This window comes from Euphorbia lathyris, chromosome 1, assembly GCF_963576675.1.
Source record: "Euphorbia lathyris chromosome 1, ddEupLath1.1, whole genome shotgun sequence".
Classification (NCBI taxonomy): Eukaryota; Viridiplantae; Streptophyta; class Magnoliopsida; order Malpighiales; family Euphorbiaceae; genus Euphorbia; species Euphorbia lathyris.
In genome coordinates, this window is record NC_088910.1 from 24,572,247 (window position 1) to 24,594,860 (window position 22,614).

At 34.8% G+C, this 22,614-nt stretch overlaps 2 protein-coding genes and 1 pseudogene across 2 annotated transcripts; 1 reads left to right on the forward strand and 2 right to left on the reverse strand.

Annotated features, from left to right (window-relative positions):
- Positions 1-1,706: 1,706 nt before the first annotated feature.
- On the reverse strand, positions 1,707-11,073 carry LOC136225584 (dolichyl-diphosphooligosaccharide--protein glycosyltransferase subunit STT3B). The gene is made up of 6 exons (XM_066013667.1): positions 9,914-11,073; positions 8,764-9,300; positions 7,407-7,861; positions 6,929-7,051; positions 2,515-2,574; positions 1,707-2,182 (listed from the first exon to the last, which is right to left on the reverse strand). The coding sequence occupies exons 1-6, from the start codon at positions 10,838-10,840 to the stop codon at positions 2,053-2,055; spliced, it is 2,232 nt and encodes a 743-aa protein (XP_065869739.1). The 5' UTR covers positions 10,841-11,073; the 3' UTR covers positions 1,707-2,052.
- Positions 11,074-11,599: 526 nt separating this feature from the next.
- LOC136217356 (uncharacterized) lies at positions 11,600-15,116 on the forward strand. The gene is made up of 10 exons (XM_066003962.1): positions 11,600-11,917; positions 12,003-12,087; positions 12,172-12,323; positions 12,865-13,000; positions 13,588-13,672; positions 13,761-13,971; positions 14,340-14,382; positions 14,448-14,552; positions 14,729-14,780; positions 14,854-15,116. Exons 2-10 carry the CDS (start codon positions 12,037-12,039, stop codon positions 14,946-14,948), a joined length of 930 nt encoding a protein of 309 aa, XP_065860034.1. The 5' UTR covers positions 11,600-11,917; positions 12,003-12,036; the 3' UTR covers positions 14,949-15,116.
- A 3,271-nt stretch (positions 15,117-18,387) lies between these two features.
- LOC136217365 (1-aminocyclopropane-1-carboxylate oxidase 1-like) lies at positions 18,388-22,386 on the reverse strand (annotated as a pseudogene).
- Between the last annotated feature and the right edge of the window lie 228 nt (positions 22,387-22,614).

The following is a 22,614-nucleotide window of genomic DNA, read 5'->3' on the forward strand; positions in this document are numbered from 1 at the left end:
TCTCTACCAATACCCTGCGTTGGGGAACAGCTTCGCAATGCGATTGTCTCGGAGGGGTAGGTTGTCCATCATTTACCGTTTCCTCTGTGTCATCATGACCCCAAATGTCATCATCGTACATCTGGTCCTCCGGACGATAAACCGGATTCGAGCTAATATCATCTAAACTAGGAGTGTGGGATGCAATATTGCACTCAGTGATTGGTTCTTTTCCTGGCCTATGAGGTGGGCATTCAACAGTTGTGTTGTCTACTTCAGGAGTTGTTTCAAATTCAACTGTGGCATTGGCATCACAACTTGAATGAATAACATTCTCTACCTTTATGACTCGCGGTTGGATTGTTCGTGACTCAAAATTAGCATATAGTGGGGTAACATCGTCAGTTTTCATCCAGCAATAATCTAAAAAACACTTAACATCACTTGAATCAACAATCAGAACTACTGCCCCAGGTAGTTGCTTTGGACCGTAAGTTAACTGCATAGTCATACGCAGATCAAATGACATTGGATCAACATGAGCAGTAGTGTATACTATCTCTTGCAGCCTTTCCAAGCTCATTCTCGGAGACATCTTCAGCAATTTCTTCTCACCCCCCTCGTATGTCATGTTCTTACCAATTGTTTTCCACCGGCCATTCCACATGATCACACACAATACAAACTGGGCTAACATGCTTCTATCAATAATAAACAAAAAAAGAATGAGATAACAGAATGAAATAACATAATGAAATAACATACACTTCGCATAATTCGCAGTTATTCGAATATGCGAATTCGCATATATCGCAAATACATTCGCATACTTCGCAAATACGTAAAATATGCGAAGTGTGCGAATCCAATAATGGAACATCATATCTTCGCATACTTCGCGTATATTCCATATGCGAATTCCGCGAAGTATGCAAATCACAAACGCATACACAACCTTCCATCAACTTCGCATATTAAGATTTCGCGAATCGCAATCATAATCTGCAAAGAACGCGATCTTCCGCGAATAACTTCAAGTACATATTTACAAATTTCTAACCTCAAAAACAACATCAATAAGTTAAAAGCGATTTAAACATATGAAACTAACATCATACTTACATGACAAGGATTGGGCTTGGATTGATGTGTTCCAATGAAGGATCTTAAGGAAAAATAAGAGAGAGAGAGAGCTGTGAGACTCGCGTAAAAGAAAAGAAGGGGGTGAAATTCTGATTAAGTAACTTATATATATGAAGGGTATTGTGCGTATTTCAAAATAAATCAGTCTATATATATAAGTTGGTTGATAATGGGTTTGAAAATATAAATAGTCCTCCCATTACACCCATTTTTTAATTTTCCCTATAAGAAAAAGGAGGGTAACAAACCTGTACTAGGAAGAGCAACTTAGTTAGCTTTAAGCATTAAAAATGATGCATTAGTAATCTCAACATGTAAATAACATTATTAATGCTTAATATGGTGGTTTAAAAATCCCCGCTTGGACCGTCAGTCAGTCGCTTTTTATAACACTGTCAAATCTTCAATGCCTCCAAAATTTCTGTTAGAAAGGAGAAATATTAATCCAGAAATTATAATCTAGAGTTTGCATTGGCCCTGTACGCTAGTTTCTTTTTTATTTTCAGAATAATGTAAATTTTAACTAGGGCAATTATTTACTGCAACTGGAGACAACATATTTAAAGACTTTGACAACAAATTCGTGAAAGATAAAGCGTGAACCTATATGCTGGATTAAGCTTTAATGCAGATAGTTCAAGAGATCCCACCAACCAATCAAAATCTATAACTTGCACCAAATCTAGTCAGCTACACTAACTCATAAATTCTAAAGTTGACGTAAAAAAAAAAAAAAAAAGGTTTCAACTAATGAGGCACTACAAAACCAAGGCACGAAATCCTGTAAATTCAAGAGCCTTTTGAAGGTTTACAAGCTCAGTTCCTAAGCCAGAACAGTGTTACTTCTTCGGCCATCTCTGTATTCCAAGATTCAAGCTTTTGCATCCATCGAATATTGAATTTTTGAGTCCTGCACGAGCAATACAGATCTCACCACCTATTATTGGGTGGTTTCACCTTGTAAATACGGATAATCCAGTTAGAAGTTGTAAATGCCTCTTCCAAGTGTTCGAGTTTGATGTCCTTGTTTCCAATTTCAACACCCCTCGCGCGATCATACCTTTCACCACAGAAGAAATCACAAGATTATAGTTATTACAGAAGCTGATTTTGGTTATCCTTGATTTAGGAGTCAATTAGCAAACCAAAACCCTAATTCCTAAGACTAAGAACACACTTATTTGCAGTGCCAGGTAGAGGACTAATAAAAATATTCATTTATGGAGTTGTAGTGCCATCATCCATCTGCTCTGATTAAATTACTATTACGCATACACAAGACAAAACAGGATCACAAAGCCGGCTCATAGGGAATATTCATAACCATGCCTTTGGATGCGGTTAACTGAGATGCTAGTAGTGTTAACTTTAAATAGAGAACTATGAACTTACCCTGCGGGCTTTCCATATTCTGTTATCATCTCCCCAAACCGATAATAGCATAGCTTGTACCTGTTCACCAAAATTAACAGTGTTACTTGTACACCAGAAGTTGCACCAGATGGTCTTAAAATGACATGACAACGTAAAATTTCAATTCAATCCATGTTAGCTGCTGCCATCGATTATGGAACACTACAATGCACAATTCCACTACAAAATAATTTACTTGTTGATTTACATTATGGTAGAATAAAATATGGTATAACGGATAAATAAATTATTTCATAGAGAAAATGAGCAATAATTAGTGATTCCATCATCTAAGTATCTAATGAAATATTCAGCTATTACCAAATTTCGCGAACTCTTCACATTATAGTTTTATCCAGATAAGTTGCATATCATACCACGATAAGCAATTTATGGCATACATATCTAACACACTAACACAACATTATAATAGCATTCACGAGCTTACTTCTCCTTTTATACCTGTGATCACTAAGAGACCAACCTAAGAGAAAATGAATAAATTGATTACATCCTAATAAGCACTACCTTGTAGTTAAGACTCATAAAAATATTTGCTTCAAATTCTAATTCCCTCTTAATTTAGTTCAACCATAAAATAAACAAATAAAATAATAGATTAGTAATTCATTGGTTAAGATTAATCAAATAATAAATCATGATTAATAAATTAATTAATAATGCAAATAAAACCATATAGTTTACATGTGTCAGAATTTAACAGTTCAAACATACATGAGAGTAAGCTATGATAAGTCTACTAGTGTAGTGAAACAAGAAAACGTAGCATCAGTTTACAGTCTATATAAAGTTACAATGGTTTTCCGAACATTTTTACTTTCTTTTCTATCTTTCGTGACATAGGTACTATTTTCTTTTCCACTGAAATTTATTTGTATTAGGTTACAATATTTGGCTATTACTTTCTTCCACTGTACATTAACAAATTGCAAACTCTGGGTTAGCAATACAGAGTTATTTCATCATCTAAGTTAAGCTTAGTCCTAAGTTTAATTATACAAATCCTTATCCTTTGATATGCCTGATTTGATACATCTGATTAAAAACTTAGACCACCTTTTCTCTCTAATTTGAGGACTCACTCTCTTCTTCTTCACTCTTACAGGAGCACAATTTATCCTCAATGCAGTGCATTGATCAGCTTCCTCTAACATAAGCAGAGTCATGTCAGTTGCCCCTCTTTCACCTTCTATGAAAGTCCTCCTAACTTCCGATTACAGCATTCATTTTATTCCTAGTCCTTGTATATCCACATGTATCCTCACCTTTATGATGGGACATGTTCCCGCACCAACCAAAAATTGTTGCCACACATCATAAAAGATTAAAATCTAGTTTAGCTAATGTTTTTCTGCTGTTAATTATAAGATATTGCAACCACAATAGTTTCCATAAGGTATCTTATGCATGCGTATTTGTACAAAAAGGAAATTAAAGTGTTGAAAAGGAATTAGGAAGAGAACATACACATTTAACAAAGAAGGGGAAAGTTATGCATAATAAACTCAAGTTAGTTGTGGTTCACTTAGTTAAACAGCACAACATAGACAAATTGGAACGATTGATAAATGAACTGCTGAACCAAGACTGAATCATCAAAAATGAATAATGGAAGTTCCAACCTAACAAAATTTGCTGCTTTAACAAATAGAGAAACAGATAAATTATCTGTGGCAGATATAAAAAGACAGGAGTGGAGGCAGACAAAAGGGCAGACCATAGGATAAAGTACTAGGAGGCAAGAACTTTTTGGCCTTGCTTGAAATGAACAAATTCCACAAAATGTTAAGGAATTTATTTGCAATCTAAAATTGTTCCTTGGAATGACTTGAGATTTCAATTGTACGAAATTTTGAGGAAGACAACCAAATTCCGCCAAATTAATAAATTCAACAAATATAGTAATTTTTCAGAGAAAAAACTGTTCATACTTCAAGAAAATAAAGCAAATAAAAACTCTAAGGGTGGATTTGGTATGAAGGAGGGGAAGAAAGGGTTGCACAAAAAAACAAGGCATGTATGTAGAATGTGCCTACTCTCCCCTCCCCTCCTCCAAACCATCATTCACATCAAGCACACCCTAAATTTTCATTTATTCCAAGAAAATGTTTGGGAATTCAATATTTTCAGTTATTGCATACCAAACATTAAACTCATTTATAATATAATTATCAAGGGAATGTATCTATATTCTATAAATAAATTCTACATTTGATTTTCATTCATTCCAAATGGGGTATTAGTGATAAATTGTTTTACAAAAGAAAAGTATTAAGGTGTGATTTAGAAGCATAATAACTTTAGACTATAAGATACCAAGACATCCACCTGAAAAAAACTAAGTGGAACTATCACTGAAAGAACGAAAAATAAAATTGGAAATGGAATGAGAAAGGTAAGATCTGAACCTCCAAAGGATATAAAAATAAAACAAGGTCACTACAGTCATACAACAGTGGAGATCAAACAGTAAATGGCAACCGGAATGCAAAATGTAAGATTTTAAACTCCAGCCAACCACATCAAAAACAACTAACTTCAACTTATCCTACAAACTTATTGTTTGAGACATCTAATATGTAATATATAGCTATAAATAGGTTACATCCATAGTTATTAAAGGCGCATGGCGCACTAAGGCGCAAAGGGTCCTGGAGCCTTGGCGCATGGCGCACGGCGATGGCGCGCGCCATAGCGAGACAAGGCGCACCGACAAAAATAAAAATTATAAAACTATTAAACTAACATAAAAATGCAATGAATACTAAATCATGAAAATATCTTAAGCATAAATAAATTTAAAATGCAAAATAAACCCCATATTAGCAAACTTTAAAGTTGAATACTAATTCCTAAGTTCTACTCCTAATCAAAACTCTCCAAATCCATCACTCCTCATCATCACTATCACACTCCTCATCTAAAGCGTCATCATCAAACTGATCCTCTTCATCCTCATCAACAAACTCAGTTTCTTCTTCCTCCTCATCTCGAACAACTACATGGGCTTTTCCTCGATCCTTGGAAGATGATACTTTAGCCTTTTTTCCTACTCTTCTAGTGTTATATGCAATCTCTTCAACTCCAGCAGCCTTACCAACTAAACCCCATGTTAGAGTTTCATCTTCAACTCTTCATGACTCTGTCTCTTCGTCTTCTAATTAGTTTAAAACGTATAATCTCTCTCCTCTTTAATACTTTTTGTTAATAGAACATGTGCTTCATCCCAGATATATAAAAAAACTGCCCATAACTGCCTCTAACTGCCAAGGCGCGCCTTGGTGCGCCTTTGGCAATTGCATTTGGCGCAAAATGGCGCACCAGGCGCGCGCCATGGCGATTGCGCCTCGCCATGGGGCTGCCATGGCGCTAAGGCCTGCGCCTGGTGCGCCATGCGCCATAGGCGCGCCTCAGGCGCGCCTTTAATAACTATGGTTACATCAATTGCCAAGTGACTTGAACAGGAAAACTAAAACTGGGTTAACCACATCTTGACCAAACATTTCAATTCCCACTCTTTTTAACTAGTGGATCCTAAACATTCCTTTTGCTATGTTATTTAAGGTAGTGTTCCACCTAAAGGTGATATCTTTGCATCGATACTTGCTTTTTTTTTGTTCCTGACTTGCATGAAGGGTATGAGCTGATGTTCGGGAAGCACAGGAGACTCGTGATCACTCCAATAAGGGGCCCTCTTAATAATTCAATTAAATTAGAATTTAAAATTCATAAATATAATTATTTTTATTATATATATGTATATTTCAAAACTATTTTAGGTCAATTCATCATTTTAAAGGCCCACCTCTACCTGAAGGCTCATGAGGTTCTATCCTCAATGCAAAATCTGCAAAAGGTAGGCCAATTTTTGAGGAATGTACCTAGGCATTGAGGCACATTACTTAAAAGTCAAAGTGCAAGACATGGAAAAGGCACACCTCTCAAACACTGTCCTTATATTTCTTTTCCTAATACTAATTTATTAAAATTTAATTGATCAAACAACCAATACCATTCATGCAAACAAGACAAATTAATTACCATTTATTACATCAATACCATATTAAAGAACCTTCTCCATCTTACGCTTTCAAAACAAAACAACTCCTTTTCTTCATATATTTTCTTTTCTCCTTTTCTTCTATCTTATACTTCTAATGAGTACCCCTTCTCCTAACAGCTTGCATTAACATCAAGGCCATGGACTTTATTAACTCAATAAATATGGATGCTACAGTGGACCTAATTAATGCAGACTGCAGAACATGATAAAGAAAATGATTATTGACATGGGATGCAATAGTTGGAGTATCTTTACGTTAATGTAAGTATGTAACATACAATGAAGAATTAATGAAGAACAAGAACTTACATGAGACAATTCAGCATCTTTGGAGCTGCACCTTTGTCAACACGATACTCACCATTGACAAGGTAATCAGGCTCCTTGATCACAGGGAATACTCCACCGCCAATTCTTACCATCCACAGAAACCTAGTACAAGAGGACTGCATTAGTAAAGTGTGAAAACACACTATCCCAAAACATTAAAAAGCTAAAACTGTTCACTAAGGATCCTTATGAGCAGTCAGACAAAATGTTCATAGATATGTAAAGTTAAACGTAAATTTCCTTGATTACTCAAGACGCAAAAAAAAAAAAAAACATAATGCTTTTGAAATTTCAATTTATGTTTCTTTTCTTTTGTAGATTCAGGATAGCTGTAACAGTAAATATTAATTGCACCATTTGGATAAGGTAATGTTTAAAATTAAGAAAGCAGAAAAAGTTTCAAGGATAGTAACCTATTTCAAGAGACATTAATATTAAAAGCATAATTGTGACTTACTTATTGATATCGTCTGAAGAATAACCTGTAACACCCCCAAAGACAACTAATACATAATCCACATCGAGTGATCTCATTATCTCATACGCTTCATCCTCATAAGATGACATTGCGCGTCCAACAGTAGCAATGTGTGTATTGTTCCAGGTATTATTGTCAACAATAACTGTTCTGTTCCCCATTGCAGTAATTTGATACCCATAATCCCACCATGACATCACCTTAGCATCTTGAGGTGTATTCTGCCGTAGCCAAAAATATGCTTCACGGTAATCATCAAACATTACCCTGTTGCCATGCGCACCCCTTGCAGCCAAGACAATTGAGGGAGATGAGTATGCCTCTGATGTCACCCAGGTACAGTGTGTTGCATACCTGCTGAGCAAGTAGAATGCACCAAGAAGCAATGCAATAGCACCATTCTTTTGGAAAGGCTGAGATTGATCAAGTAAACCCTGCTTGTGCATCAAGTATCAAGAATTAGTGAGGGCCCCAGTTAATAGACTCAGCAGTACAAAACAACAATAAACATTTCTCTAAGGTGAAATTTTTTAGTAAACTTCATGTTGTTGACCTAGGATACGAGATGGTTAGAAAAAAAAAAGACTCAACACAACAGCTCTTATAAGATTCAAGAAAAAGCAATTCCATTTGTTTATTTCTCCTTGTCACTCTCACATTTCACATGATAACAGTTCACAATAGATCCACGGAAAAGCAACTTAATTTTAATTTCCTCAAGAAATAAATACCTTCATTCCTGAGAATGACTTTATATTACTGTTGCTTCCATCACAAAGCATAATTGCATATAAAGTTCAAGTAAATACTTGTTGAACATCTATATATACCTTCACTGTTTGCTTTTTGACAGTAATGAACTTTATCAGTTAACGTATGTACTTAATGATTCACTTTTATGTGTAATGAACCTTCATTTTATGAAATTTGACTTGTAATGAATATTATCTTTTTTTTTTGAGCGTTTGGTGGGGGCAGCACTTATAAATCCCTGTAAGAATTAGAACTTTTGAAATTTTTCTTTGTAAGATGAAAATGTAAAAGCATTGATAGTTATCCTATATCAATATCCAAAGAATATAAATTGAGAAAAGTGAACCGTTTAGCACCAAAAACAACTCATGCTCTAGTCAGGAAACTGACTAGATAGTCAATTGCATTATTGTTCAAATATTTCTTGAATATTTATAAAATGCTTAAAATATTCAAGCTATTAGGCATATGAATTCCTTATGATGAAAAAGCCAAGCATATTACTATCATGCAGTATACATTTGCCTCTAATCAGGATAAAAATGGAAAGAAAAAACCTAAACCAAGTTCAAGGACATCTCACCTTGGAAGAAGCCTTTCCACTGCTACTTCCTTTCATAGAACCAGTTTGGACAACCTTGTCCTTTGACCTTAGCAACAATGTCAAATTTTTTATAGTGGCTGAAACAGCAATAGCACTGATAAGACAAACAGCAGGTGTAGCCACTAGAATCAACCGAACCATCACACCAGCAAAATACATGCTTGTGAGACCATACATCACAATAAATATTGTAGCATCTGATAGCCGCTTGAAACAGAAATAAAGACCAGCAGGGAAAAGGAAAAGTAGGATATGAAAATCAAACATGAAAGATGACCAAGCTGTTGGCTGATGCTCAGACACGGATGCAATGATCGGTATATGATCCTTAGCATATGTAGGGTCCAAAAGAGAGTAAAACCGGCCAGTCCATGGAGAAATGTAACCAGATGCAGTACCAACTCCCAGAGCAATAGCACTAACACCAATTATACCGGTCATTGCGATCCTTAGAAAGGCTTGGAATAATTTTGCATCATTTAACATGTGTTTAACCCAATCTAAGAAGTAAAAAACCTGCATAGTTAGGTCAATTTTAGAGTGAGTATAGATCCCAAACAGCCCAACAAAGGAAATGATAACTAAAAAGATATCACAATGTGGGAAGTGCACCAAGACACAGGCAAAAAAAAAAAAATTTGTCAAATAAGGTTCCAATAAGTTCTCAACTTGTCCCACCTCTTAATCCAATAAATGAAATATTTCAGTTATTTAAGCTTGAACTTCTGGTAGTGAAACAAAATAATTCAAGCAAATATAGACACCAAGTTAATTTTCTTAATACAGCATTAAGAAAAATAAAAAGGATAAGGTGCAAATTTGGAGAGCGGATTTAGGCTTTGCTTACAAAACAGTGCAAGCTTGAACTTCTGGCAGTGAAACAAAATAATTCAAGCCTCATTAGTGGAAAGGTGTGTTTTTTTCATTAAAAGAAAATGTGCAATTTCAAGCGTTATGCAATAAGATGAAATTGCACATAAAAAGAACCATCTTCGATTAATAAAACTTGAAAATGGACAGTCTTGGTAAAAGTCAGGTTTTTTAAGATTTTATTGTTTCCTACATGGAGGCTAAATCCGTTCTTCCCAATAATTAGCTTAAAAATAAAATGAAAAAATATGAAAGAAACCTGCATCAAGAAGAATACGCCCATTGCAGCCATATGCTCTCCAGATTGAACATGTTGGAAACCCACAAACCGAATCTGCATAGCAAGCAGCATCCCCAATATATACATGGAATTATATGCAACATAAAGCCTCATAGAATATCTCCCGGTAATCAACAGAACCAAAACATAAAGTGGGATCAAATTAATGATAAAAACATAACCTCCCCAAGCAGAAACCATATAGAAATAACCAAAAGCTGAAGCCAAAGACCAAGCAAGAGAACCCGTGTTCACAGCCTTAACAAACAAGTAAAAAGTAGACAGAAGAGCGAAAATGGCAACCGCTTCATTATCATAAGACCCAGCAACTGATCGAGAAATATACCCAGGACATATGGATATCAACGCAGCAGCAACAAGACCAGCACCAGTATCCCAAATCTCTTTACCAAAGAAATACGCAACAAGAGTAGTATTGGAGGCGAAGAATGGAGCGGTCAACACACAGACCTCTCGAATATGGACGGCAAATCGGAGGAATCGGAGAGTCCAGTAAATGAAAGCGGCGGTAACCATGAGACCCGGATAGAGTGTACCACCAACGATACGGCCAAGAGGATACCAACTCTCATAATCGAACCAATTCCAGAACTCATAGAAACCTTTCTGAGTCAGGTAGAGAGTGGTTCTGTAATTGAAGTAAGGATCGAATTCGTGAATCATGGACTCATAGCGGAGAACACTAAACAAACGAGTAATGAAGGCTAGAATGTAGATGAGGCCGAGGATGGAGACACGGATCAAGAGCTCCTGCTGCTTAGTCTTTAACTTGAGTGATTTGAGAGAGTATTTGCTAAGCAGATCTGACTTCATAGAATTCAGATTCAGAGGCGGAGTGGATCCAGATTTTGTAGTGCCGTTGATGGGTTCTGTTTTTCCTACCATTTTCAATGGGAAATGATTCCAAAATTTGAAATTTCTTGAGGTGGAATCGAGGAAGAAGATGAAAAATTGAGATTCAGATTATGGACGAACCATAATATCCATATTCTGATGAAAAAATTGGGGAAGAAGAAGAAGGGAAATTTGGTGGGGCAAATGGAAAGGAAAAAAAGGGTTGAGTTGGGGTTTATAATGTGAGAGTGTGAGAAAGAGAGACGAGAAGGAATGTGACAATGGGCAGTGAATCAGTGACTAAACATAGTTCGGGGATTGGATTGGATCAATCAAATGTAAATGGGCTTCTTTCACTCTATATACACTATACAGGATAAGATCCAAATTGCTCCTTTTTATTTCAAGGAAATTACATATCAAATCACTTTTCATTTTTATTTTACTTTTATCATTTTCTGTTTTTTCTGTTTTTTTAGAAATTTTATCAAACTTCCATTTTTTATTTTTACTTTTATCATATATCATTTATCAGTTACATTTTCTTAAGATTTTTAATTAATTTATTATATATTACTTTAATTTAGAATTTCAAATTTAATCAACGATTCCACTACTCTCTATTTTGTATGGGGATTAAAATCTGATGTGTCCCCTCCTATATCCCTCATTCATTTATTTACACCTGGTAATATAATCCTAATCAGCAATCAGTAATTAATTATAATTCTAATGAATGTTAACGTGAAGATTAACGTCCAATCTCAAGTCTGTTAACTTCTTTCCTTCTTGGTTTAGCAGCAACACGTTTCTCTTCCAAATTTTGCTTCCCATCGATAAACTAATTTCCTCCTCTTTCGACTGTAGTTTAGCAGTTTCTATCAAACTCATTCAATCATCGTCTTCTAATTTATCCTTCTTCTCCAATTTAGGTCTCGCTCAATCATCAATTCCTGCAAAATACTTTGTCTTTCTATCTTCCAATTGATCATTCATCTGTCATTGTTGAATTTGAAACTAACCAGCTAATTCCATTATTATCAATACCTGCAAAATTGTGATGGGAATTTAAAATTATTCAATGTAGCCGTGAAGGATTGGGCCTGCAGTGTCTTCGTTATGAAATAAGTAAGCTGCACTCAAGTAATTTGATTTGCTATCTCAAGTTCACTATAGCATATTCCTAATGCCTTTATTGACTATCTTTTTGTAGGGGATATTTCTCACCGTGTGGTGTGAGTGCTGCTATGGAGATGCAGGCAGAAGCAGAACATAGAAAGAGATTGTTTTGTTTTTGTGTCAGTGTTCAAGCTATAACTTCTTTGTAATTTAAGAGATTGTTTTGTTTGTCACTAGCTCAAGAATTTTCCTTTTCTGAATAGAGTGTAGGGTTATTCTTAGCCATCCTTGAAAGTCAAAAGGAAGTTTCAGAAGTTCTTCTGCCATCTTTGATGCAGCTGGGTTTGACAAATCTATTGGCCAGTCTCTTGGCTTCTGAAATGACCAAATTATCAGGTGAAAAGATACCTGAAAGGTATGCATTGATTCACACAGTCGATAACATTAAGATTTTCATGTCTTTTCTGCTGTCAGTTAAGCAATTTCCCCATAGCATATGTTAATGTTTCCCTTGAAAATATCTCGTGTTTGTTGTTATATTGGGAAGAATGTGGAAACTGTATTTACCATAGTTACTTGTTAACCTCATCTTGTCTGATTGTACCAAACTATAAAAGTATATTATACCTTGCATATTCCACATTATATCAGCATTCTAACATATTAAGCTATTGGGATTGTCCATTTTCTAATCTAGAGGCTTAATTTCTACCATCGGAAATTTTGACTTTAAAATCCTCAAATCAAAATATTCATATGATAGGGGTGAAGCAGTTTTGACTTCATAATATCTCAGTTTACTTACTGGATTTGTTAAGAGTTTGTAGAAGTTTGCTCTGTTCCCTTCTACAATATGTTGTCATGTCCATTTTTTTCTATGCTTGTATTGCAATATTCTTCCCTTTAAAATGTATTCTGACTGTTTTAATTGATGATCAATTCATGCAATTTTGCAGGTACTCTGTTCTTGATGTAATTCTGCGTGCAATTGAAGCTCTTTCCACTGTAGATTGCCTTTCCCAAGAGATATGTTGTAATAAAGAACTTTTTCAACTAGTTTGTGACCTGGTCAAACTCCCAGATAAAGCAGAGGTATGTAAAGGCCAGACTTATTGAATAATTGCTGGTTCTACTTCTCTCTCTCTCTCTCTGTGTGTGTGTGTGTGTGTGTGTGTGTTATTACTGTCCAGTTCATAACTTGCTGAAGATTGACAGTTTAAAAACCTGGACTAGGAGCTGAACATATGTTCATACTTTCTTCTTCTTGGACTGCTTCTTAGGCTAAGGAATTTTGTGCTCTTACCGGAAAGGTCTATTACAGTTTATCTTTATGATTTTCTTTATGTTGATTAGTTCTCTGGTAATTCTTGTTCTTTTGAATGTTACAAGAGGTTACGTTCTTCTTGTATGGCTGCAATGTGTTGATTGTTGAAGCAGAAGGTCTAGTTTCCAAGAAATGTGCTGATTATACTGCTAGTGACATTTACCTTGTTACTACTTGTGTCGAGTCCACCAGAAATAGCAATGACCTTTGACTTACTTTCTGACATGAAAGTGGACTAAATATTTACAATTAAGAATCTTTATCGTATATTTTTTTCTTTGACAAAGAAGTGGGTGGTACTTGACTAGTTCTGATTTCTGAATGCTTGGGCTTGCTCCTTATTTTTTTTTTGCAGGTTTTCAACTCATGTGCTACTGCTGCAGTTTTAATCGCAAATATTATGTCCGATGTACCTGATTTTGCTTCAGATATATCACATGGTAATTTGAATATGATTCTTTATCAGCATGATTCCTTGTTGGATCAAGCTCTTAACTATACTGGAGGTAATGCCCTGGAGGTATCCAGATCTGACTTTTTTACAGGGGTTGCTTGATATATTTCCTCTTGTCTCTGATGATATGGAGGCACAGAATGCTCTCTGGAGTGTTACTGCAAGGTTACTGGTTCGAGTTAAAGAAAATGAGATGGACCTATCTTATCTTTATCAGTATGTGCTGGTTCTGGCCAGCAAAGTAGACTTGATTGAAGACATTCTTCTTCACAAAAAAATTGGATAGTCAAAATGAAGACTCCAAAGGCTCAACCGCGTCTGATATAAAATCAAGTTCTAGAAGTATAACTGTATCCTCCTCCTGGGACTCTTCTGAGAATAGTGTATAATGGGGATTGTAATTTTGCTTGACCTGTTGCATATTGGGCTAATTGGTCGACAAGCCAATTGCCTCCCCTTTACGCTCGTGCCTAACCATATTACATGTCCCAAAATCCATTTACGTGCTGTCTTATATAAATATTCTATCATTGCATTTAAGTATATATGATATATATTCTGAATTAACTTTTTAACAAACATTTTTAAATATTATTCTTTATATATTTACCTTCTCCACTTAAATTGGTGTAAATATAGACTGCCATTCGAAGCAAATATTTTCTTCTTGAAAACCTTATGCACTCGCAACACACTGTACTTATATGTATATAACATCCTACTATTTACTATTTAGTGATTCTTGTTGTCCTTGACTATAGCCACAACTTCAAAGAATAATCAGTATTTTAAATAAGTGGACTGCTTCAAAGGAATGTCATGAGCTAGATGAAGTGATGGAAGAGCATTCTACTGTTGATGTCAATGTTGGTAGATTACTTGACTGCTTTATAAACATATTGGCTGCTTCTTTCTGTGTGTGTTTGCAGTTATTACTCGATCTCGATTCTTGAGAAAATGTTACTTTTGATTGTTTTGGCACACATAAGATTTCAAATACCATATTGTTTGACATTGTTCTTTCAATTTACTGTATTTTCAGGTAGGAAAAATGGGGTCACATGACATGCTGGAGAAATGGCAAGACTTGGAAGGTATTGATTCTTTTGCATTTTACTTGACCCATTCTCAAGGGATGTAGCTAATATATCTATAATTACATTACAGGTGATGTGACCAAGATTAGTAGAAAACAAAATCCTGAGGAAGAGATTGGGAAGCAATATTTGCGCTCAACAAGAAGCACCCGAAAATCAAGTTGATGCTTTTGGATGTTTAGTAAAAAAGAGACAATAGAATACAAAGCAGAGATGTAGTTTTAGCAGTGTATCTTCAACTAGGATATGTTCAATTAGTTGAACATCCAATGTACTCATTTTTCTTGACATCAAGGTAAATAAAGTTGATCAATTGTGAAATTATTTAATCAAGTCATGGATAAATGATCTTCCTACTTGTGTGTATACTTTGTTGCCTACATTCACATGATTGACAATGGAAAAGGCCTGTCATAATTTTGATATGGTCGGCCAAGCCAGCACAATTCTTGTGCACAGCAAATAAGGAAGCTCAGTAAAGTTTGAGACCAACACAGCAACATTAATAAAAGCTAGAATAAAGGATTCAATTGGGTAAAATTTTAATTTTGGAATTAAATTACTCCAAAAGTTTAAGGGATAAAGTGCAAAGTAGGCCTATGGTTTTTGGGGAAGTATCAATTTAGCTTGTACGTACAAAATAGCATCAATATAGGCTTAATGCTTAAAAAGGTATCAATATAGGCTTCAATAACGGATTGGACACATCATTCCTATTACTCCGTTCAGTTCTGATTTCTCACTCCACGTACAATTGACATGTTTCGTTCCACTATCGAGGCCTAAATTGGTACCTTTTTAAACGTTAAGTCTATATTGGTGCTATTTTGTAAGGGCCTAAAATTGATTGAGGGCCAAATAAAATGTCATAACCAAGCGACATGCACAAACAGAGCACAACGATTCATGCCAACTAAATTCCAATCTAATAGCCAGAAAAAAATTCACAAAGAACATCGGGATGCCAAATCATAAAGTGAGATAAACTTAAGACAACTCAAAAAGGCTCAAACTAAAAGAACATATTATTAAATAAGATACCAGAAACAAAATCCTACAATATCAACAAGTATATGAAGAGGCAATTGTAAAACCAGTACCAGTTTCTAATTCTACATAATCCTATTTAATACAACTCATAATCCTATTTAACTTTAAACTCTCAGTGTAAAAAACACAAAAGCTCCTCTAATATCATGTCTTTGCTTCATAATATCAATGTTCATCTCATAGATCGTTCCTTCTTTTACTCACAATTCATCTTGAGTTTTATTCATCGGATCATCTTCTTTGGTAGAAATTGTGTATGCACTCACAAAATGATATTTTCCTGAAATTTTATGGAATCAATATTTTTAACATGTTAGTTTTTTCGAAATTATAAGTATATGAATAAAACATACTTATAGACGAAACTCTATTCCAATTTGTTGTAAGAGGTTGATAAGTTGGCATAGAGCCTTGCTGATAAGATACACCAACATTGGAACCTCCTAAATTCTATACAACATCGCACAAGATAAGACATATAGAAAAATAAGTAATAAGAATTAATTAAACATACCATAAACTCATCAAATAACGATCATCAGTATTGAACCTGAACATATTGATATGGTGATGCGAACTGCATGTTTGGACGCAACATAGGTGATGTAAATTGCATTCCTGGAGGAAAAATAATAGAATTGAATTGTGGATGGATTCCATTCTGTAACATATATCGAGGTATATGTTCATAAAATTCAATATGGGTTAGCAAAACAAACATAAATAAGAAAGTTACATACAAGTTTAAACAAGTTAATTAAGCAAGTTATCAAAACACAAATAAAAAAGCTTCAGACCTGTTCATTCATTTGATTTTGTGAAACAGAACTTCTTATAGAATCAACACATTGAGATGTCACATTAGGACAATCTATTTGTGGTTCCCTTTGGTGTCTTGGTGAAGTATCTACATCTTTCTTAGATCTTTTACTTTGGATAAGTTTCTCTAGAGCATTCTTTGGTCTGATAGAATCCTCTTTACGAGAAATTCTTTCTTTAGCCTTTATTCCTTTCACTATATGTTCACCAAACTCATCATTAACAACCTCATGTGTAGTATTATTAATCATTGTGGTGTCTTCGGGAGGTTTTTGACAAGTCCTTAAATGTGTCTTTACATCAGCTAAAGTTTTGTGAAGAGCATTTGAAGCAATTTCATAAGCCTCATCAGATTCAGCAGCAATTGTTGCCAATTCAGTGTGTAATCGAGCCAAGTCTCTATAATGCCTTGCCATTTTCCCTTTTCGATCATCACCATCATTTGTATTTGGATAAGACACATTCGATACTTGATCCCTAATATCTTTTCTCCATCTCTTTGAAATGTATTGGCTAGGAATGATTTTCACATCATTAATTGAAAGAATCTTTAAAGCATGTGAACACAAAATTATAGCAAATTCAAATTTCTTGCAACTGCATGAGATAGTATTATCAGCTGAATCAAATGTCACTATATGATGGAAACACTTTCCATGAGCAGTCACCTTATATATCTGCATAGTTCCAATGTCATTAAACAACTTAAAGGTGCAATCATGAGCTTTACGTAACTCAACTTCGAACCATTTAAATACTGCCGGTGTATATACTTTTGCTGCATCCTTTAATATCTTCATAGGGAATGATAATTCAGGCCATTGTGTGGCTAAAGCTTTAGCCATTGCAGGATCTTGGTCGGTCAATATGCTTTTCGGTTTCTTCCCTGACATTGTATTCACAAAAGTGTCAAACAACCAAATAAAAGTTTCAGCGGTCTCGTCATATAACAATGCAGCTCCAAAAATAATTGTTTGCTTGTGGTTATTAACACCAACAAACATTGCAAATGGCCTTCCTTCTTTGTTTTTCCTATAAGTGGTGTCAAAACATACTACATCACCAAAGTAATCATAGTCTACCTTCATCTTTGCATCAGCCCAGAAAATATTAGTTATCAAATCATCTGCATCAACTTGTATAGCATATGTAAAACTAGGATCATATGATTGCATTTTTTTTGTAGATATTCCAATACACCACCTGTATCCCCTGACTTCATCTCTCTTGTTCTCTTTGAACGTAAATAGTTCCTATAGTCTTCTGCAATAAATCCAAGATGCTCTCGTCCACCAGCTTGTATACTTAATAGCTCAAGAGTTTCTTTTGGATCTAGTCCTGAATCTTCAGCCATGTCAGCCATAACATTTTGTGCTAGAGATATTTTTCTATGAGATCGAAATCGATGTGTCTTTCTAGGAGTTGAAGTCAAATGAGTATGATTAGCAACAAATTTTGAAACAATATACTTTTCAACCGATGAATCATATCTAATCTTCATTCTTGCCTGACAACCAAATCTAGTCTCTGCACGATGAACTTTGACATATATACTTCTCTTGTTTTTTTCATGTTTACCTTCGGCTAAGCAAACAAATATTATGTCTCTCACAAAGCCAGTGGATGATGTATGTGCTTTACTCAACCTAGTACCGAAACCGAATTTATATGCATATCGATTATAAAAATCATGTGCACTATTTTCTATTTCAAACTCCATACCAACTACAGGGATTCATTCTTGACACATTCTTGAATGAATAGAGTCCATATCACAAGGTTTGCCTACTGATAGTGATTCTGCTTCATTATATTCATTATTCACTTTGATAGAAACTTCATCGTCATTAGTATCATGAGTTTCAACCTCCTGCAAGAAATATAAAATCAATGTGTTACGCACTCAAGAGTGCACAAAATATTTTATCTATATCAAAATTTAAATAACGTAAAACAAACGAATCAACTCATAAGAAAATTAAACTCAACAAGCTAATTCTATTTCAAAACTCATAGATTACAACATAGAAAATAAAAGACATTTATAATTATTTGTTATTCCTTAAAAATGATAACACAAGAAACCAGAAAAAATAGAAAAATAAAATGAGCATAAATGAACCTGGTTACTTATCATTATCACATATTTAAATATTAATATCATGAAATAGAAAAAGTGGAAACTAATGATCAATTTTCAATGAACACACCCATAATTGTAAATAATAGCAAATAGTGTAGCAAACATATAATGAAAGGAAAGACACATCTGAGTATCACCTGCAGAAACATATAAATTATAAATTAGTCAGGTATATAGAAGGATAAATGTTTGTTGCATTTTCATTATGAAATTGGACTGCTATGTACCTTTCACATTCCATTTATTAACAAAACATATTTATAGGTGAATTTTGACTAACTTAAACTACATATTCTAAAAGAAAAAGAGGAAACATTTAGTTTTGAATGTCGATATGCATATAAATTTCTTTTGTTAACCGGCTTACAACCAATTTTAAGCCGGTTAAAAAAACAACAGATAACACCAATAAAATTAACATTAAATCATGCATTGAGGCAAAATGATTGAGGAAAGTATAAGATGTATAATAAGAGTGATAAGAGGACAATTTTGTTGAGATTTGAATTGATCATAGCAAAATTCAATAATGATGCTAGGAATGAACTTCAAAGCAGCACAAAACAGAATTATCAAATCTGAAGACACAGTAAAACCAAAACAATGGAGAAATAAAAAAATACTTGGACTTTATTTTAAATTACCTTTGTTGCACTAGTACAGAAATGCTTACTTGTGTCGCACTTTTGTGCGACACAACAGGGGTGCGACACAAGAACTTTACATCGCTCTTGAGAGCGACACAAGCTACTCATCTGTTGTGTCGCACTTGTCAAGCGCGCGATACAATAGAGCGATAACTCTTGTGACGCGCTTCTAGAGTGCGCGACACAACATATGATAATTCTTGTGACGCGCTCCAAGGGTGCGCGACACAAGCTTCCTGATTAATCTGGTACACTTTGTATCGTTCCTTCTTCACGCGCGACGCAAAATATTGATATTTTTTAAAAAATATATATATATTTTGGATTGAATGGAGCTCTAATATTGAAATATAATCAAGCATAAATATTACCACAATAATCCGACGTAATTGTAGGCAAAAGGTTTTTCGTTGAAATAGGGAAACTGTAATGAATGTTGAACCAACTAATAAATTAATAGCAGTGCACAATGTAATGATCTTTTTTTTTCAAGGACATAGTCAAATAAAAACTCTTAATCGAAAATCAAATAAGCAGACAAGCACATGAAGTAACTAGAGATTAACCAGGGACATACCATCAGAAGATTGCCAATGTTTTCCTCTGAATTCATCCAAGGTTGAAATGCAAATGGTTTTGTTAATTGTACAGACTTTGGTGGAAGTGTGCTCAAAGAGTCTGAAGCACAAAATAAAAAGTTACAACTAAATACAAGAGACTGATAGACTAATACTTAGATATGTACAAAAATCATGATCTGCCAAACAGCGATAAAGAGAAATAATTAGTGATTATGAGTGATTGCAGAGAGCTAATATTTGGAACCAAATGCACAGAAATTATGAGTGATTGCTAAAATTACGAGTGATATTTGGAACCAAATGCATAGAGTCTTTGAAGATAACCCTTTTGTCGAAATAAGCATACAAAAACAGATATGGATATACTACCTTTAGTTGGTCTCCAAGATTGATAACAATGGAGTGGCGCATAGGTGGGACATCAATCCATTGGCCCACTCACTTTGTCATCCTGGAAAAGCAAGATGATACCACCAGCATCTGTGTGTGCTCAGTCCCTTTATAAGCTCTAGCTTTGGGCATGGCAGGTAGTTGCTAACTTTAGTGCCAAAGGTTGGACCTTTTGATCCATTAAATGCTTTTTTCAGATACCCCTTTTCAAGTCCAAGATTCTCACATAACAAATCTAGAACTTCCTCTGCTAGTTTCTCTAACTTCCCTGCAAATTCCTTCATCAATTTCCTGTATTCATGAGCGAGATCAGGAATTTCAGAAATATTAGATTGGGGAAGATGGCGGATATGGAAGCTACTTTCCCAATCCATATCTTTGATCTCAGTTTCGACAGCATCAAGCCCTTTACTTGCTACCATTTCCTTGAATCTCTGCTCCATACATTTCTGGTAATGTCCCTTTGTCATCCTCTCTACTCTGTCTAACAACTCTGTTTCAATTCCATGCTTCACCACCTGAAAAACAAACCCACTTAATTAATTCATTAATTCATTGAACATGATTCGAATAAAGATGGCACCCTCCTTAGTTATGACAACACAGAAACTACATAATTATATCTTTCTATAATTAAGTTGATTTCCCTCGAGTTGTCGAGTTCGAATTATGGTTTCCCTCGAGTTGTCGAGTTCGAATTCTGGTTTAGCGTAATAGATTTTAATTAATAAAGGAGTCAGTGACTCCCAACTTTGCCATTGTCCGAAAACCGTGTTTTTACCATTGTGAGTGGATCCACCGTGTAAGAGCTTCCAATGGTAAAACTGTTCTCGTAGGTGGATAACCTATGACTCATTTCAGCAGCAACTGAATGCCATGGATTTACCGCATGAATATAAGATAATTTGACGGTCTGGCCCTTGTCCACTCTGTACAGCAATTATTAAGTAAAAAAAATAAATCATCAACTTAATATACATGAAGCATAACAACTAATAGGCAAATCCATACCGATTATCATAAATTGGATCAAGAAAATCCGAACTTCAGATCAGATCAACTTTGTGAATGAAAAGCCAAAATATATATATATATATAACTAATGCAGTCGACTATTACACAAATGTGATATATATATATACACAAACACAAACACATGTTAATCTCAGTACTCTATTTCAAGAAAATCATATTATAACACTTAATAATAGATTAGTATATCAGAATTTAAAAAAGTTCCAAACAAGAAGATAAAGAATGCATATAACAATTGTGAAATTCCTACTTAAATTTGGAAGTCTCTTTAAGGAGGTAATAGCGAGGCATAGTTAACTAGATTCTCTAATAAAATATAACATGAGGGAAATGTATGAAACTAGAAGAACATCAGCATACATATAACTTTTTCTTAACCTGGCCTGATTTTTAAACAGAAGAAAAAAAACTACATAATTCGGGATTTATGGTATATGGCTAAGAACTACAAGTAGGCTTGGCATCAATTACATATAATTGATCCTGACCTTATCACTTAAATATGTTGTCATGACACAAACACAACCTTAGAAACCTTAATTAAAAGGGCTAAAAGCATATTAATATCAGGCCTCAGTAGAAAATATTCATGTTGCACTCACGTGAAAACAAAATTTATTAGGAATGAAACAAAATCATGATCTTGAGTGTGCAGATAAGAACTCCAAGTCATAAAAGTTCCCGTCTAAGCTATCTATTGTAGCCAGAAATATGCTGGTCATTGCCAAAACTATACCAGGGCCCAGAGATATAAACTAGCCTATATAGAATGCGGCTCTAACTTCAATCCCACAACTATGTATATGGGATGGCCACTGCTACAAGTCATAAAAGAAGCAATCACACGTTTGATAACATTAGGATATTATCATAAGGACCAAAAGGGGTAATTACCTTAAGATATGCCACGTAGCAAAGGAAGCCGTCTGGCGGATCATCCTAGATCAGCTCTAAGAGATCCGTCGGCGGATCTCTTAGGCGAATCTCTCCATTTACCTAGATAACGGCTGGCCGCCGTCTCGGCCATAAATGATTATTAAATGAATCATTAAATAGTCTCAAACCGCCAAATTAAGAGTAACTTGTAACCGCCATTAAATGAGCATTAATGGAGGCTTTCTAGTTACCTAGGGGTTACGAATTCCTCAACTATATATAGCCTACCT

Coding starts and splice junctions, on each gene's coding strand:
- LOC136217356 (XM_066003962.1), top strand. CDS start 12,037: ATGGAGATGCAGGCAGAAGCAGAACATAGAAAGAGATTGTTTTGTTTT. Junction 13,673..13,760: donor TGCTTCAGATATATCACATG/GTAATTTGAATA, acceptor GGAGGTATCCAG/ATCTGACTTTTTTACAGGGG. Junction 14,383..14,447: donor TTATGCACTCGCAACACACT/GTACTTATATGT, acceptor CCTTGACTATAG/CCACAACTTCAAAGAATAAT.
- LOC136225584 (XM_066013667.1), bottom strand. CDS start 10,840: ATGGTAGGAAAAACAGAACCCATCAACGGCACTACAAAATCTGGATCC. Junction 7,862..8,763: donor GTGGAAAGGCTTCTTCCAAG/GTGAGATGTCCT, acceptor ATGCACAAGCAG/GGTTTACTTGATCAATCTCA. Junction 2,575..6,928: donor AAGATGCTGAATTGTCTCAT/GTAAGTTCTTGT, acceptor TTTGGTGAACAG/GTACAAGCTATGCTATTATC.